Raw genomic sequence first — 16,191 nt, 5'->3', positions numbered from 1 at the left:
GTCCCGGCAGGGGTCCCCAGGAACTGGAACCCGCATGTCTATGTCTTAAGGGGGCACAGGCCAAAAGCAATCCGCAAGGCGCCGCTGTGTCCCTGCAGGGGGGCCAAACGGCCAAAACGCTTCATCAATTCACAATTTTTTTTTTTTTTACAGTGGAGTACATCATTTTAGTAATAGTTTGAGTGATACATATGTTTGCAAGTAAACTTTAGATATGTGGTCGGAAACCAAATAACAACAAGCCAACAAAGCAAATTCAAATATCAAGTAACCAACGTGTCCTAACTGTTCTTTAAACCAATTAAACAAACTACTTATGACAGGTGTATATAACATTTTGGCAATATCTTTCAAGTGATGCGTTATTTCTTGGACTGTGGCATTGCGGGTATAAATGTACAACATTCAGTTTTAATGACAGCACAAGTTCCCCCTTGAGAAGCTAATAAGTAGTCCAATGCAGCACGATTCCGCAAGGCCATCATCCCTACAGCAGCCATCTCCCGTGAGAGCATCGGCATGCCCCCTGTTGCGGTCCTTGCCGAATCCTCAACTGCATGGGATAAATCCCCCATCAACGATTCTCATGGCTGGTACCACCTGGCCCAGACCACATATTCCAGACCAACCGTTTGGAAGATATTTGTAAGCCTTCATGCCACAAATCCAGTAAACACCTTTTGGTAGAGGTATGGAACAGCGATTAACCATTGTAGCAAGGTAGTTATAATCCTCAATGGAATCGGGCAGTGGTTTTTGGCTTGTTTTAGGCTTAACAAGCGGTTCTTCAGAAGGAGAGTATGTGGAGTCACATCTCGATGCTACACCATAATTGTCTCGCTTGTGGGGGTCTGCGGGGCCTGCGCTGCTCCTCGGCTCCTCCGCTCCTCCACCAGTCGTGGAGGTCTTGGGTGTTGGAGCTGGGCTTTCCCTGCCCGCGTTGCTCCCCTCAATGGCTCCGAAGAGGCGCCACAGAAAGAAGAAGGAATCGGCTGGTCTCCGGTGCATGGTCGAGGAGCTGTGCTCCCGCAGTGGGACGCGTGGAACCAGGCCAGTGCCCCCCACCCTTGAGTGTCGGTGGTGCAGGACGTTTTGAGCCTTGGACCAGCGAGGTTTTCTCTGACACAAACCCAGTCTCCGGGTTGTGGCATGGTTTGCCACTAGGAAGAGACTGGACAGCTTTTACTTTTCTGTGGATTGACTGAACAGCAGAAGTTTAGAGTAGAACAGAATGATATCATGGATTCATCCATGGCATGGAAGTCCATCTTCTTCATATATACAGAACTGAATTGCTTGGTATGGTCATAGGTCTACCCATAATCCTTTCATGAGGCGTGAGTTTTGTGCTTCCTAATGGGTGTTAACAGGTGTCAACATTGTCCATTTAAGTCCAGTTTAAAATTCTCTGCACATACAAAAACATTTTCATACATGAACATTTTCATACAAGAACAATTTCATATCCCTCACATAATGTCTATTTGCAGAGCTTCAAAAAAAGTCACGGTGGGGGGAAGTGTTGATAATGTTTGCAATATTTTTATAGGATGCAAATCTTGGAGCTTATCAGTCTTTCAACACTATCTGACACATTCCCCCTTTTGCTCATCTGTGATTGCTAACTGTGATCAGCTATGCGATATGCATGCTATTCACGGGTACAAGGATGTGGGTTTCATAACGCGGCCGTCGTTGCTGACCCATAATTATTTACATTTTTACAACCATGGGAATGCTACAATCCGTTTTTTCTTCACCTCAGTAGTCTCTTGTAGGAGGGCTACATCATTAGGAGAAACCAGGTCGTTAGCGGGTATAGAAGGGCAAAGTTTTACATAGACAGGTAAGCCAAATTTGGCAGTTTCTTTTGCTGCATGGTCAGCTGAAGCATTGCCTAGTGAAAACAGGGTTGGACTGGGTGTGGGCTTCACATTTAACAAAGCAATAGATGAAGGTAGTTGACAGGCTTGTAACAGTTCACCAATCAATTAACCACATTTATCTCCGAGGATGAGATAAATCCTCGGTTCGCCCACAATATATAAAATCTATAAAATACAATATACACAACCAAAAGCATATCTGGAATCTGTATAGATTGTAACAGTTTTACCTTTTGATCAGTGTATATAGTTTCATCTACTTGGATGGAGCTGGAGGAGGGCAAGGTGGCGCTTTCAACAATTAAGAATTATCACAAATTGTATAACCTGCGTATGGTATTCCATTTTTATAAGTAGAGCCGTCAGTGAAGAAAACAGGAAAGGTCAGGACGAGTGTTAAAGACAGAGGTGTCAAAAGTATTCACATTCATTACTCAGGTAGAAGTATAGATATTAGAGTTTAAAAATACTCCTGTAGAAGTTGAAGTATCAACTCAAAATTTTTCTTAAGTAAAAGTATAAAGTACTGGTTTCAAAAGTACTTAAAGTATAAAAGTAAAAGTAATATAAGCGGTGAAAAACCATTAAGGCTAAAAGCCATTGAAAATGAATGCATCTTAGTATAATGTAAATATATTAAAGAACCATATATGTGTACAATTGAGCATTAACATGTGTTTCAGAGAGCAGACACGTACAAACCAATTATGTTTATACTTCTCATCCAACCACAACCAAATTCACTCCATCCGGATGGCACAATTTAACTGGATAGTTTTTTAAAGGCCGAAATGAAATAGAGTAAGGCTGTTTTTAAAACGTAAGGAGTAAAAAGTAAAGATAATTGCGTGAAAATGTAAGGAGTAAAAGTAAAAACCGTCTGAAAAATAATTACTCCAGTGAAGCATATGTTACAGGCCTCAAGATGAGAGGCAAGTAACAGAAGATCAGTCCTGTATTTTACAGGGGAAATTAAAGACAGGAGAATTACGTTGCGTTCTTCAATCAGGCTGCAAGCTGTCTTTATTCACAGAATCTTAGTTTTCAATCACTTTCTCTTTTTCCTCTCTTTACATTCAATCATCATGTCATACAATCAATAATCACAGATCACATATTCCCAATAATCATGTTCACAATTCCCAATAAACTGTTACTATAGGATTATAGCTTTAATTATTTGGTATTTCTTCTGCTGTACCAAAATTACTGTATATGAAATACATTTTTACTGTATGTGTTACAAAACTCACATTTATACTGTTACTTTTAATCAGTCTCTTAGTTTGCTTTCTCAGTAAATACTGTTAAATGCTGTTTTAAACCTATAATGTTTACTCTTTTTACAGTCTTACTGCATTTCTAGAACGTTTTAATAATAATATAAATAAATGAATTAATCAAAATAGTTGGTCTCAAATACCATGAAATACTCTAACACATGTACAATGACACACCAAAACGTATGCTAACTGTGAATGGTAAAACACGTGTACTCTTTCAAGTCTCAAAATAAACTAAAACACGATATTTCTGCATGTTGCTTAGATAAAACAAAAACATAAAGGCTTATGAGTCCTTTGCCATTAGTTGTGATGCTTTTGCACATTTTACTAACCTGTATTTTACAGGGGAAATTAAAGACAAAAGAATTACGTTGCGTTCTTCAAGCAGGCTGCAAGCTGTCTGAAGTACGGTAGCCTCCGTGGTCCATATACCGGTGATACCACTGCGCAACGCCCAAGGCATACTCAGCGCTTCTTAATGCCCCCTGGTGGCGTAACTAGGTAACTGCTCCTACTATAATCTGAAAACAAAATACAACTGAAATAGGCCTTTTACATGGCTAAAACTCAAAATTAAAATAAAACCAATACACAATTGTGCACATACACTTGTAGGTGTCACACACTCCCCAACAAAAAATAAAATGGCTCCAGACATTTTACCATTCAAAACACTTCCAAAATAACAAACTTTTAGTGTGATTTCTCAATCACCTATGTGTAGGTGTACATGTTCGGGAATACTGGGTAGGGGAAAGGGGATGGCCAGTAGGGTGCCGGGACTTGGTAAAGTGCAAAAGGGTTAACCTGCATTCCCCAATACGACATCTGTGGGGGCCCATAAACTTCTGCACTACCAACTGAGGGGTTTCTCTGAACTGAAGGCTGACCTAGGGTATCGTAAGTGAAACGTGTAGCTGGCCTCCTATCCCTAATGGACCTTCTGGGTGTGTGCACATTAGTATCAGGGGTCAGGCTAGGTCTCCCTAGATTCACTTCTGGAGCAGGCTCCTCCGTTTCACTTGCAGTGGAAGGCCTGGGACTAACTCTTGGCCCTCGGTTCCCTTCATGTTCCTCCTGTTCAATGTCACTGTTCGACTTGTTGTCCTGATTTCCATCATACTGATTCTGTTCCTTTTTTTTCTGTTCTGTGGGTGGAGCATCTATCCTGTTTCCACTCCTCAGATTATACCTTAATTCATAGTATGTGTTTCCATCATCATCAGAACTTGTGTCACTGTCGGGTTGTGGTTCTGTCTCCCTGAGAGGCGTATTTGTGCCTCTCCTTTTCTTTGACTTGGACTTTTCTACCTCTTTGGGCAGCTCGACAGGTAGGTCATTGACAAGATGCAACAAATTACGATGCAGTATACGTGACTTGGTTCTATCAGTTTCTTTGACCACCTTGTAGACTGGATTGTCACTGATTTGTTCTTGCACAATATAGATGGTGCTTTCCCAATATGACCTTAACTTTCCAGGGCCACCTCTTTGACTCAGGTTGCGTACGAGCACTCGATCATCTGGTTGTAGCACTACGCCTTTTGTGTGTTGGTCCTAATACTTTTTACCTCGATCACTTGACTTTTTGCTGTTTTCTGATGCTATGCGATACGCTTCTGACATGCGTTCTGCCCATTTTTCGGCATAGCCCTTTGAGGTCTGGGGTTCCTCATTGTTAACCATTCTGAACAACAGATCTATTGGCAACCGGGGGTGTCTACCAAAAAGCAGAAAGAAAGGTGAGTAACCAGTCGCTTCATGACGTGTACTATTGTACGCATGTACAATCTGGGGAAGATAGTCTTTCCAATTTTCCTTTTTTTTCTCCTTCAGGGTACGCAGCATCTGGAGAATCGTACGGTTAAACCGTTCGGCCGGATTCCCCTGTGGGTGGTATGGAGTCGTACGAGAGTGTCCTACTGTGCTCATTTTCTGTAGAGTTCGAAAGAGATCATTCTCGAACTCCTTCCCTTGGTCGTGGTGTAATTTAGACATGTATCCATATCTGGGAATGTAATCATTAAAGATCTTCTCCGCCGCGGTTTTCCCAGACTTGTTACGGGTCGGATATGCCTGTGCATATCGGGTAAAGTGGTCTACCACAACGAGAATGTATTGGTATCCACCTTTACTAGGCTCCAAGTGCATATAATCAATGGATACGAGCTCGAGCGGAGAGCTGGTAGTTATGCTACCCATTGGTGCTCGTATGTGGGTCACTGGCTTTTTCTGTTTTATGCATTGGCACTGTCTCGTGACATAGGTTTCAATCTCGCGTCTCATATACGGCCAATAAAATCTCTGCCTAGCCAAGTTTAGGACTCTTTCGGTGCCAACATGGCCCATATCATCGTGCAAGTGCTTAAGGACTAGGGCTTTGTAGCTAGCGGGCAAGACTAACTGACGTCTCTCAGCTGTCTTACGATAGAGCACTCCATTCTCAATGTGTAGCCTTGTCCATTCGTGCATTACCTTCTTGCCAGCGCCCTTCACACTCTGTTTCATGTTTTCGGTCAGTGGTGCACTTGACTCTTTCATTTTTAGAATCTCCCCAATCACTGGATCTGTTCGCTGGGCTTTTTGCAGTTCAGCTAGGTCAATCGGTGTCACAGCTTCTCTGCTGTTTGGTTCGGACTGGGCACTCTGTTCTAGAGCCAGGGCGGCGATCCAGGCAACATCTCCCTGCTCACCTGCTCTGCACCCTCCCCAAGTAGCAGTGACAGCTTCTCTGGGAAGTTCTTGTGTACACTCAGTGACATATGTGTTGATATCTAGGGGGCATCTGGACAGTGTATCGGCATCACCGTTTGCTTTGCCGGGTCTGTACCGTATGTCAAACTTAAAATCTGACAGTTCACCCACCCACCGGAATCCAACTGCATTCAACTTAGCAGTACTCATGACATACGTTAAGGGATTATTGTCTGTATAGACAGTAAAATGTGGGGCATATCTCTTACTATTATTTGGCTCCAAATTTTGTAGGCAACAGATCTTGGATTTTTGTAAAATCCAGTCGTCATCAGAAGTGTCATTGTTATTTGATTCTTTAATCAGTTTCACCGGATAAAGGTTTTGATTTTATCATTTAACTGGTTCTCTAATTTCATTTTTGTCTGCGTTGTGTTTTTAAATCCTTCTAGTACAGCCATCAGCTTTTTTTATTTTGATCAGTAAGCGAAGCTATTTGGGATTCTGCATTACGGAGTCTACTTTCATCCCTCCAAAAATCTGAGGGAGTTTGAAGTGCTTTTTAGTTATTTTAACAATATTTAATACTAACTAAGTAACAAACAAAACTAACAAATCGGTACCGTGATTACCATACATGTATTTAAAGAACTGAAAACTTCCCAAAAACTTTCCAACTATCAGTCTACTTGAGCATACAAATCATTCCTGTTGATGCAAAGAAGAGCGAGTCGATTCTTGCAGAAATGAAATATACCCCATTTGGGAGAGCGTGTCATCCCCACTTATAAAATAAAAAAACAGTTCCTCTACATACAGTATGTCTATTTCTCACAAATATATCAGTGTTCCAACACTTATGGACCCCACGTCCTGCATATGCATAAGAATAGTCCCCCTGGACTATCTTTTTATTGGTACTCAGACCAACCATGGCGCTCTTGGCCATTTCTCTCTTTAATGTTACCCGAGATATTTAACCTTTTTTTTTAGAAGAGCGAGTCAGATTCTTAAGGCAGGAGAAGCAGAACATTCTCACAACACAATCAAATTCAAGTGTTATGAAATTGCCAGCATTCCTAAAAACATCTCTACAATAACGTTCCCAATAACACAAAATAATAAAATAACCCTCACAGCCACACAGCGGACTTACCTAAATTTCAGGATAACGTCAACTTTCTCTGGCACTCCAGTTCACAGACTTTCGACAACAGCCCAGCAACAATAATTTGGGATTTTGTAAATGGACCCCTTACCTCTGATTTAATTTAGATAGAAGTCGCTGGTTGTGTCGTTGGTCTGGAAAAAGGAGTTCCCATCGAAAGTCTATTGTTATCCGGGTCAACGGCACCAAATTGTTGAGGAATTTATCAAACCAGTTCAGAAGTCCGCTTTGTGGTGAGAGATTTTATTTAGCCGGCGTTCAGCAGACCGACACAGACGCAGTGTCTCGGTCGGTGAGCTGACATCGAGTGGCCCTGCAACAAGCTTTTTATACAAGAACAAACAACAGAATTAAACAAGTCAGTGTGACATTCAGAGGCGTGAATCTTTAGCTTTGGGACCACCCCTGAGGGATCAGGAAGTCCGTATATGGTCTTTGTCTCTGTGGGGGCTGGAAGTGTCGGCAGGGATGCAAGACGCCGGACCCTGCGTGACAATGTCCCGGCAGGGGTCCCCAGGAACTGGAACCCGCATGTCTATGTCTTAAGGGGGCACAGGCCAAAAGCAATCTGCAAGGCGCCGCTGTGTCCCTGCAGGGGCCATCCGCTGCTGGAATGCTCTGCAAGGCGCAGCCATGTCCCTGCAGGGGGGCCAAACGGCCAAAACGCTTCATCAGAATACAAAACACATCTGGCTTTTGCTTTCTCTGTGCACAAGGTAGGCTAGGTCAGTTTGAGGTCATACTTTTGTCATAGTTCTGTAAACACACAGGGATCCAAACTTCAAGTATTGGTGTTTATTCACACTCGTCAAAACAAAGACACAGCACAGAACACAAAATAATAAATTCACAAAAAAAAGACAATCAGCCTACATCAGGGGTAGGCAATTCCGGTCCCCGAGGGCCGGTGTCCTGCATGTCTTAGATGTTACCCTGCTTCAGCACACCGTGATAAAAGTACCTGTGTCATTAACAGAATTGTGCAGCTATGGATGACAAGCTGATGACGATGATTAATTAGAATCAGGTGTGTTAAAGCAGGGAAATTGCCTACCCCTGGCCTACATCATGCCGTCTCTCTGGGTCCGGCCACAAAATCTCATCCACATCGCATGCGATGTCCTCCAGTCCAAGGCACCGGGGAAAATACCTCCTTGCATGCCGTATCCAGGCCTGACATGATGCCTGCTCAATATCTCCACATGCCTCCTCCATTGCCTGTAAAAGGGCTGCGTGTAGATGGGGATGGCGGTCGTGGACTTTCCAGAAAATAACTCTTCAATCGGATTTAAGAATGGAGAGTATGGGGGGAGGTTGAGTGCCATGAAGAGTGGGTGATCGGTAAACCAGTTGCGGACCAAAGCAGCCCTATGGAAACTAACATTGTCCCATATGATGACATATCGGGTCTGCTCTGGCCCTTCCTCTTCCCCCTCCTTGTCCTCCTCTTGCTCCTCCTTGTCCTCTTCCTCTAACTTCCTCTAAACCTCTCGCTTCTTCACCTCCAAGTCCTCTTCCTCCAACTCCTTCACCTCCACGTCCTGGTCTTGGCCATTGTGGAGAGGTTGGAGTTTGTTTGATTGAGTGTGTGGACAGGTGTCTTTTATACAGGTTACGAGTTCAAACAGGTGCAGTTAATACAGGTAATGAGTGGAGAACAGGAGGGCTTCTTAAAGAAGAACTAACAGGTCTGTGAGAGCCGGAAGTCTTACTGGTTGACAGGTGATCAAATACTTATGTCATGCAATAAAATGCAAATTAATTGCTTAAAAATCATACAATGTGATTTTCTGGATTTTATTTTTAGATTCCATCACTCACAGTTGAAGAGTACCTATGATAAAAATTACAGACTTCTACATGCTTTTCAAGTGGGAAAACCTGCAAAATCGGCAGTGTATCAAATACTTGTTCTCTCCACTGTATCTCTAAATGTGGAAGAAAAGACATATGAAACAATATGAACAAAACATCGCACCAATAAAATGATGTGACTAAAATTGTATTACACTGTCTTAGTAAAAGTAAAAAAGTAAAAATATGACTGTATAATCTACATCAGCTTTATAATAAAAGTTAGAAGATTAAACCAATAATTTAAAATGAAAAAACTGGAGCAAAACAATTCCTTATAAGAGAAGGTATTGGACAATGTCTCTATGTAAATGGGTTTTTACTTTTTTTAACAGATTAACTTACATAGTTTTCACAATCTTGTTGAGACCAAAGTCCTTGGAGCTATTCAAGATTAAGAGTTAAAAAAAATACATATAATACCAATATAATACCAAGTACTTTAAAAAAAAGTACTTAAAAATATGACTGCATAACATCAGCTTTATAAGAAAAGTTAGAAGATAAAACCAATAATGTAAAATGAAAAAACTGGAGCAAAACCATTCCTTATAAGAGAAGGTATTGGAAAATGTTTCTATGTAAATGGATTTCACTTTTTTAACAGATTCACTTACATAGTTTTCACAATCTTGTTGAGACCAAAATCCTTGGAGTTATTCAAGATTGAAAACAGAGTTAAAAAAATACATATAATACCAAGGACTTTAAAAAACAGGTTATTCAAAAATGAATAGCTTGTTGTGTTAATGTACAGCATGGACCCTTACTTCATGGTTCATAACTAGGATATGATCACTACCGACAGCAGACTGCTCATCCAACAGATAATATGCGGTGACATCATGACTTCTGTGAAACAGCACCGCTCAGTGGAGCTCTTTAGAAAAGACCAGAAACTTCCTGAAGTGTCTGGACCTCCTCCAGTCAGAATATAAAGCTGGGACAGTCTCACTGCTGAGACAGAAAGCAACACAGAAGACAACAAACACCTGAACAGAGTTTCTCCCTGAAACCAGAAGACTCAACAGCAACATTTCTGAAGATGCTGTGCTCTCATGGATTCCAGTCTGCTCTCAGTCCTTTCATGGACTTCCACTGGCCTGTACGCAGTCTGTGGCCAGAGGTCAGACCTCTGATCTACCAGCAGGACCTCCAGCAGAGAAACCTACAGGAGCTGATGGACAAACTCCAACACAGGATCCTGGAGGAGACGGAGCCTTTCCAGAGCAGCGTGTCCCTGCAACCAGTCTCCTACCAGCTGCAGAAAGAGGGAGAGTCCTTTGGCCTGACGCTGGACACTCCAGGCTTCTCTCCAGAGGAGCTGTCTGTCAGACAGGTGGGCAGGAAGCTGACAGTCAGTGGGAGGTCCGAGAAGAAGCAGGAGGACGGGAAAGACTCCTACTCTTACAGACTCCAGGAGTTCAGACGGGAGTTTGATCTGCCTGAAGGAGTGAACCCTGAAAGCGTCACCTGCTACCTGTCTCCAGACGGAAAAGTCCACATCCAGGAAAGCAAAGCTCCAAGTGTTGAGGAGGCTGAGAGAGAGCTGACTATCAAGAGGAGCTCAGAGGAGGAAACCCAGCAGAGTGTGTGTTCACAGACAGAAGACAGCAGAGCAGAGATACACAACTGATCCCAGAACTAACCTGCACACATGGACTTGATGTCTTAGTCAGGAATGTTTTATTGTGATAACTGATGACCGTTTGCAACTTTTGTATGTTTGTATTCTTTCTACTCAAATAAAAGCTGCTTGTTCTAATCCTACCTTTACGTGGAAAATATTTATGATATGGGTGTCAAATTAGCACGTTAAATGCGATTAATTAATAACAGGCATATTTAGCTTGTTATGTATTTTAATCGCTTAATCGATTTAATAATATCTAACTTTACTTTTTCTGTTTGTGAGTTTCCTTTGTTATGAAATCTGTGTATGTACGGTGGGCTTCTTGTGCTTGAGTTGTGGCTGGAAAAACAAGCATCAACGATGTTACCACGGCAACGCTCTTAACCAAACTAACCTCGAGGAGAGCACCCCGCACATGTGCACGTCTGCGATAGAGAGGATGGCAAATGTTCTTGCCAAGTGGATGTAAATGGCTAGGACTGCAAAGTATGTTAAAAAATAAATAAATTACTTTATGAAGCCACTTTCTTTGTTGTTATATATCAATCTTTTGGTCTGCCACAATAATGTAATGAATTTCAAGGAAAACACCTCAAGTTGAGGGCTTTTCGCAGCAATTTTTAGGTGAGATTAAAAAGAGATTAATTAGATAAATTAATTACAGTTCTTAATTAATTATGACTCACCTTGCAATAGATGACAAGGAATCTGGATGTCTTTTTCTTTTGTTCTGGAAAATGTTCCACCTTCTATGCTGAAGACTGTCAGTAAGGACTGGTGTGGAGTTGAGAAGCTGTTTTTCAGTGCAAACAAAAAGAAATGTTGCTAAAAATGTCAAACTTTTAAACTTTAATCCATTGTTGCACTGTAAAGGACATGCTTTTTGTCAGGCAACAAATACACTTCTTCGTTATATAAAAAAGTATAATTATTTTTGTTTGAAGCATGCTTTAATTATTTGATAATGGACCAAATCCAAACACACACAAAATACACAAATTATACAACTGAATAGGGAATGCTGCTCCCCTTCTCTCTTTCCTTTTCTGTTTGTATATATCTGTTTGTACTCCATTAAAATGTATGTCCTTTTATTCCGACACAATTCAATACATACTCATTTACATACAGTACACAACAACACACCACACAGTCACCAAGCTGCACCCATCAGTGTCTTGTCTTCTCCTTCCTGCTTTTCCATGGTCCACTCTTAATGATTTCAGTCCTCTTTAAAAAATTCAGTTTATTTTTATTTTAGTTTTTCTTTTAGAGGTCAATCAATATGATAGACTGTCAAGAGGACAAGTGAAGGAAACACACTCACCAAAATAAAATAAATGCATATATATGTGACATTCAGGTTTTTATCCAAATGTGGAGTTAACGATTAAGTTATTTGCAGAAAAAAACAAAATGTGCCAAACTGCTCATGAAGATGTCTCTAAATGTGGAAGAAAAAACATATGAAACAATATGAACAAAACATCGCGCCAATAAAATGATGTGACTAAAATTGTATTACATTGTCTTAGTAAAAGTAAAAAAGTAAAAATATGACTGTATAATCTACATCAGCTTTATAATAAACGTTAGAAGATTAAACCAATAATGTAAAATGAAAAAACTGGAGCAAAACCATTCCTTATAAGAGAAGGTATTGGACAATGTTTCTATGTAAATGGATTTCACTTTTTAACAGATTCACTTACATAGTTTTCACCATCTTGTTGAGACCAAAATCCTTGGGGCCATTAGAGATTGAAAACAGAGTTAAAAAAAATACATATAATACCAATATAATACCAAATACTTCAATGAATAGGTTATTCAAAAATGTAAAGTCTGTGGTGTTAATGTACAGCATGGAAACTTCATTCAACGCTCATAACTAGGATATTGTTTATGTAATAACTGCTCGGGGGTCATGTTCTGGGTATGGGTCTCTGGAAAGCGTCTAGAGACAACTTTTGTTGTATTAGACGCTATATAAATACAATTGAATTGAATTGAATATGATCACTACCGACAGCAGACTGCTCATCCAACAGATAATATGCGGTGACATCATGACTTCTGTGAAACAGCACCGCTCAGTGGAGCTCTTTAGAAAAGACCAGAAACTTCCTGAAGTGTCTGGACCTCCTCCAGTCTGAATATAAAGCTGGGACAGTCTCACTGCTGAGACAGAAAGCAACACAGAAGACAACAAACACCTGAACAGAGTTTCTCCCTGAAACCAGAAGACTCAACAGCAACATTTCTGAAGATGCTGTGCTCTCATGGATTCCAGTCTGCTCTCAGTCCTTTCATGGACTTCCACTGGCCTGTACGCAGTCTGTGGCCAGAGGTCAGACCTCTGATCTACCAGCAGGACCTCCAGCAGAGAAACCTACAGGAGCTGATGGACAAACTCCAACACAGGATCCTGGAGGAGACGGAGCCTTTCCAGAGCAGCGTGTCCCTGCAACCAGTCTCCTACCAGCTGCAGAAAGAGGGAGAGTCCTTTGGCCTGACGCTGGACACTCCAGGCTTCTCTCCAGAGGAGCTGTCTGTCAGACAGGTGGGCAGGAAGCTGACAGTCAGTGGGAAGTCCGAGAAGAACCAGGAGGACGGGAAAGACTCCTACTCTTACAGACTCCAGGAGTTCAGACAGGAGTTTGATCTGCCTGAAGGAGTGAACCCTGAAAGCGTCACCTGCTACCTGTCTCCAGACGGAAAAGTCCACATCCAGGAAAGCAAAGCTCCAAGTGTTGAGGAGGCTGAGAGAGAGCTGACTATCAAGAGGAGCTCAGAGGAGGAAACCCAGCAGAGTGTGTGTTCACAGACAGAAGACAGCAGTGCAGAGATACACAACTGATCCCAGAACTAACCTGCAGACATGGACTTGATGTCTTAGTCAGGAATGTTTTATTTTGATAACTGATGACTGTGTGCAACTTTTGTATGTTTATATTCTTTTTACTAAAATAAAAGCTGCTTGTTCTAATCCTACCTTTACGTGGAAAATATTTATGATATGGGTGTCATATTAGCACGTTAAATGCGATTAATTAATAACAGGCATATTTAGCGTGTTATGTATTTTAATCGCCTATTTGTTTTTTTAATATCTAACTTTACTTTTTCTGTTTGTGAGTTTCCTTTGTTATGAAATCTTTGTATGTACGGTGAGTTTCTTGTGCTTGAGTTGTGGCTGGAAAAACAAGCATCAACGATGTTACCACGGCAACGCTCTTAACCAAACTAACCTCGAGGAGAGCACCCCGCACACGTACACGTCTGCGATAGAGAGGATGGTGAATGTTCTTGCCAAGTGGATGTAAATGGCTAGGACTGCATCTGTTCAAGTATGTTAAAAAATAAATAAATGACTTTATGAAGCCACTTTTTTTGTTGTTATATATCAATCTTTTGATCTGCCACAATAATGTAATGAATTTCAAGGAAAACACCTCAAGTTGATGGCTTTTCTCAGCAATTTTTAGGTGAGATTAAAAAGAGATTCATTAGATAAATTAATTACAGTTCTTAATTAATTATGAGTCACCTTACGATAGATGACAAGGAATCTGGATGTCTTTTTCTTTTGTTCTGGAAAATGTTCCACCTTCTATGCTGAAGACTGTCAGTAAGGACTGGTGTGGAGTTGACAAGCTCTTTTCCAGTGCAAACAAAAAGAAATGTTGCTAAAAATGACAAATTTTAAACTTTAATCCATTGTTGCACTGTAAAGATATGCTTTTTGTCAGGCAACAAATACACTTCTTCGTTATATAAAAAAGTATAATCATTTTTGTTTGAAGCATGCTTTAAATATTTGATAATGGACCAAATCCACACACACCCAAAATACACAAATTATACAACTGAATAGGGAATGCTGCTCCCCTTCTCTCTTTCCTTTTCTGTTTGTATATATCTGTTTGTCCTCCATTAAAATGTATGTCCTTTTATTCCGACACAATTCAATCCATACTCATTTACATACAGTACACAACAACACACCACACAGTCACCAAGCTGCACCCATCACTGTCTTGTCTTCTCCTTCCTGCTTTTCCATGGTCCACTCTTAATGATTTCAGTCTTCTTTAAAAAATGAATTTATCTTTATTTAGTTTTTTTTTTAGAGGTCAATAAATATGATAGACTGTCAAGAGGACAGGTGAAGGAAACACATTCACCAAAACAAAATAAATGCATATATATGTGACATTCAGGTTTTGCCAAATGTGGAGTTAACCATTAAGTTATATGCACAAAAAAAAAACAAAATATGCCAAACTGCTCATAAAGATATCTCTAAATGTGAAAGAATAGACATATGAAACAATATGAACAAAACATCGCGCCAATAAAATGATGTGACTAAAATTGTATTACATTGTCTTAGTAAAAGTAAAAAAGTAAAAATATGACTGTATAATCTACATCAGCTTTATAATAAAAGTTAGAAGATTAAACCAATCATTTAAAATGAAAAAACTGGAGCAAAACCATTCCTTATAAGAGAAGGTATTGAACAATGTTTCTATGTAAATGGATTTAACTTTTTAACAGATTCACTTACATAGTTTTCACAATCTTGTTGAGACCAAAGTCCTTGTAGCCATTCAAGATTGAAAACAGAGTTAAAAAAATACATATAATACCAATATAATACCAAGGACTTTAAATAACAAGTCATTCAAAAATGAATAGTTTGTTGTGTTAATGTACAGCATGGACCCTTACTTCATGGTTCATAACTAGGATATGATCACTACCGACAGCAGACTGCTCATCCAACAGATAATATGTGGTGACATCATGACTTCTGTGAAACAGCACCGCTCAGTGGATTCTTTAGAAAAGACCAGAAACTTCCTGAAGTGTCTGGACCTCCTCCAGTCAGAATATAAAGCTGGGACAGTCTCACTGCTGAGACGGAAAGCAACACAGAAGACAATAAACACCTGAACAGAGTTTCTCCCTGAAACCAGAAGACTCAACAGCAACATTTCTGAAGATGCTGTGCTCTCATGGATTCCAGTCTGCTCTCAGTCCTTTCATGGACTTCCACTGGCCTGTACGCAGTCTGTGGCCAGAGGTCAGACCTCTGATCTACCAGCAGGACCTCCAGCAGAGAAACCTACAGGAGCTGATGGACAAACTCCAACACAGGATCCTGGAGGAGACGGAGCCTTTCCAGAGCAGCGTGTCCCTGCAACCAGTCTCCTACCAGCTGCAGAAAGAGGGAGAGTCCTTTGGCCTGACGCTGGACACTCCAGGCTTCTCTCCAGAGGAGCTGTCTGTCAGACAGGTGGGCAGGAAGCTGACAGTCAGTGGGAAGTCCCAGAAGAAGCAGGAGGACGGGAAAGACTCCTACTCTTACAGACTCCAGGAGTTCAGACAGGAGTTTGATCTGCCTGAAGGAGTGAACCCTGAAAGCGTCACCTGCTACCTGTCTCCAGACGGAAAAGTCCACATCCAGGAAAGCAAAGCTCCAAGTGTTGAGGAGGCTGAGAGAGAGCTGACTATCAAGAGGAGCTCAGAGGAGGAAACCCAGCAGAGTGTGTGTTCACAGACAGAAGACAGCAGAGCAGAGATACACAACTGATCCCAGAACTAACCTGCAGACATGGACTTGATGTCTTACTCAGGAATGTTTTATTTTGATAAATGATG

At 41.0% G+C, this 16,191-nt stretch overlaps 3 protein-coding genes across 3 annotated transcripts; all 3 read left to right on the top strand.

The window, feature by feature from the left end:
• Positions 1-1,239: 1,239 nt before the first annotated feature.
• Positions 1,240-10,531, top strand: LOC133441107 (heat shock protein 30-like). The gene is made up of 2 exons (XM_061718497.1): positions 1,240-1,262; positions 9,969-10,531. Exons 1-2 carry the CDS (start codon positions 1,240-1,242, stop codon positions 10,522-10,524), a joined length of 579 nt encoding a protein of 192 aa, XP_061574481.1. The 3' UTR covers positions 10,525-10,531.
• A 2,193-nt stretch (positions 10,532-12,724) lies between these two features.
• LOC133441106 (heat shock protein 30-like) lies at positions 12,725-13,551 on the top strand. Its single transcript, XM_061718496.1, has one exon. The coding sequence runs from the start codon at positions 12,791-12,793 to the stop codon at positions 13,379-13,381; it is 591 nt and encodes a 196-aa protein (XP_061574480.1). The 5' UTR covers positions 12,725-12,790; the 3' UTR covers positions 13,382-13,551.
• A 1,921-nt stretch (positions 13,552-15,472) lies between these two features.
• Positions 15,473-16,137, top strand: LOC133441105 (heat shock protein 30-like). Its single transcript, XM_061718495.1, has one exon. The coding sequence runs from the start codon at positions 15,533-15,535 to the stop codon at positions 16,121-16,123; it is 591 nt and encodes a 196-aa protein (XP_061574479.1). The 5' UTR covers positions 15,473-15,532; the 3' UTR covers positions 16,124-16,137.
• The last annotated feature ends 54 nt before the right edge of the window (positions 16,138-16,191 follow it).

Source organism: Cololabis saira, chromosome 3 (assembly GCF_033807715.1).
Source record: "Cololabis saira isolate AMF1-May2022 chromosome 3, fColSai1.1, whole genome shotgun sequence".
Taxonomy (NCBI): Eukaryota; Metazoa; Chordata; class Actinopteri; order Beloniformes; family Belonidae; genus Cololabis; species Cololabis saira.
This window is presented reverse-complemented; position numbering and strand designations above follow the sequence as displayed.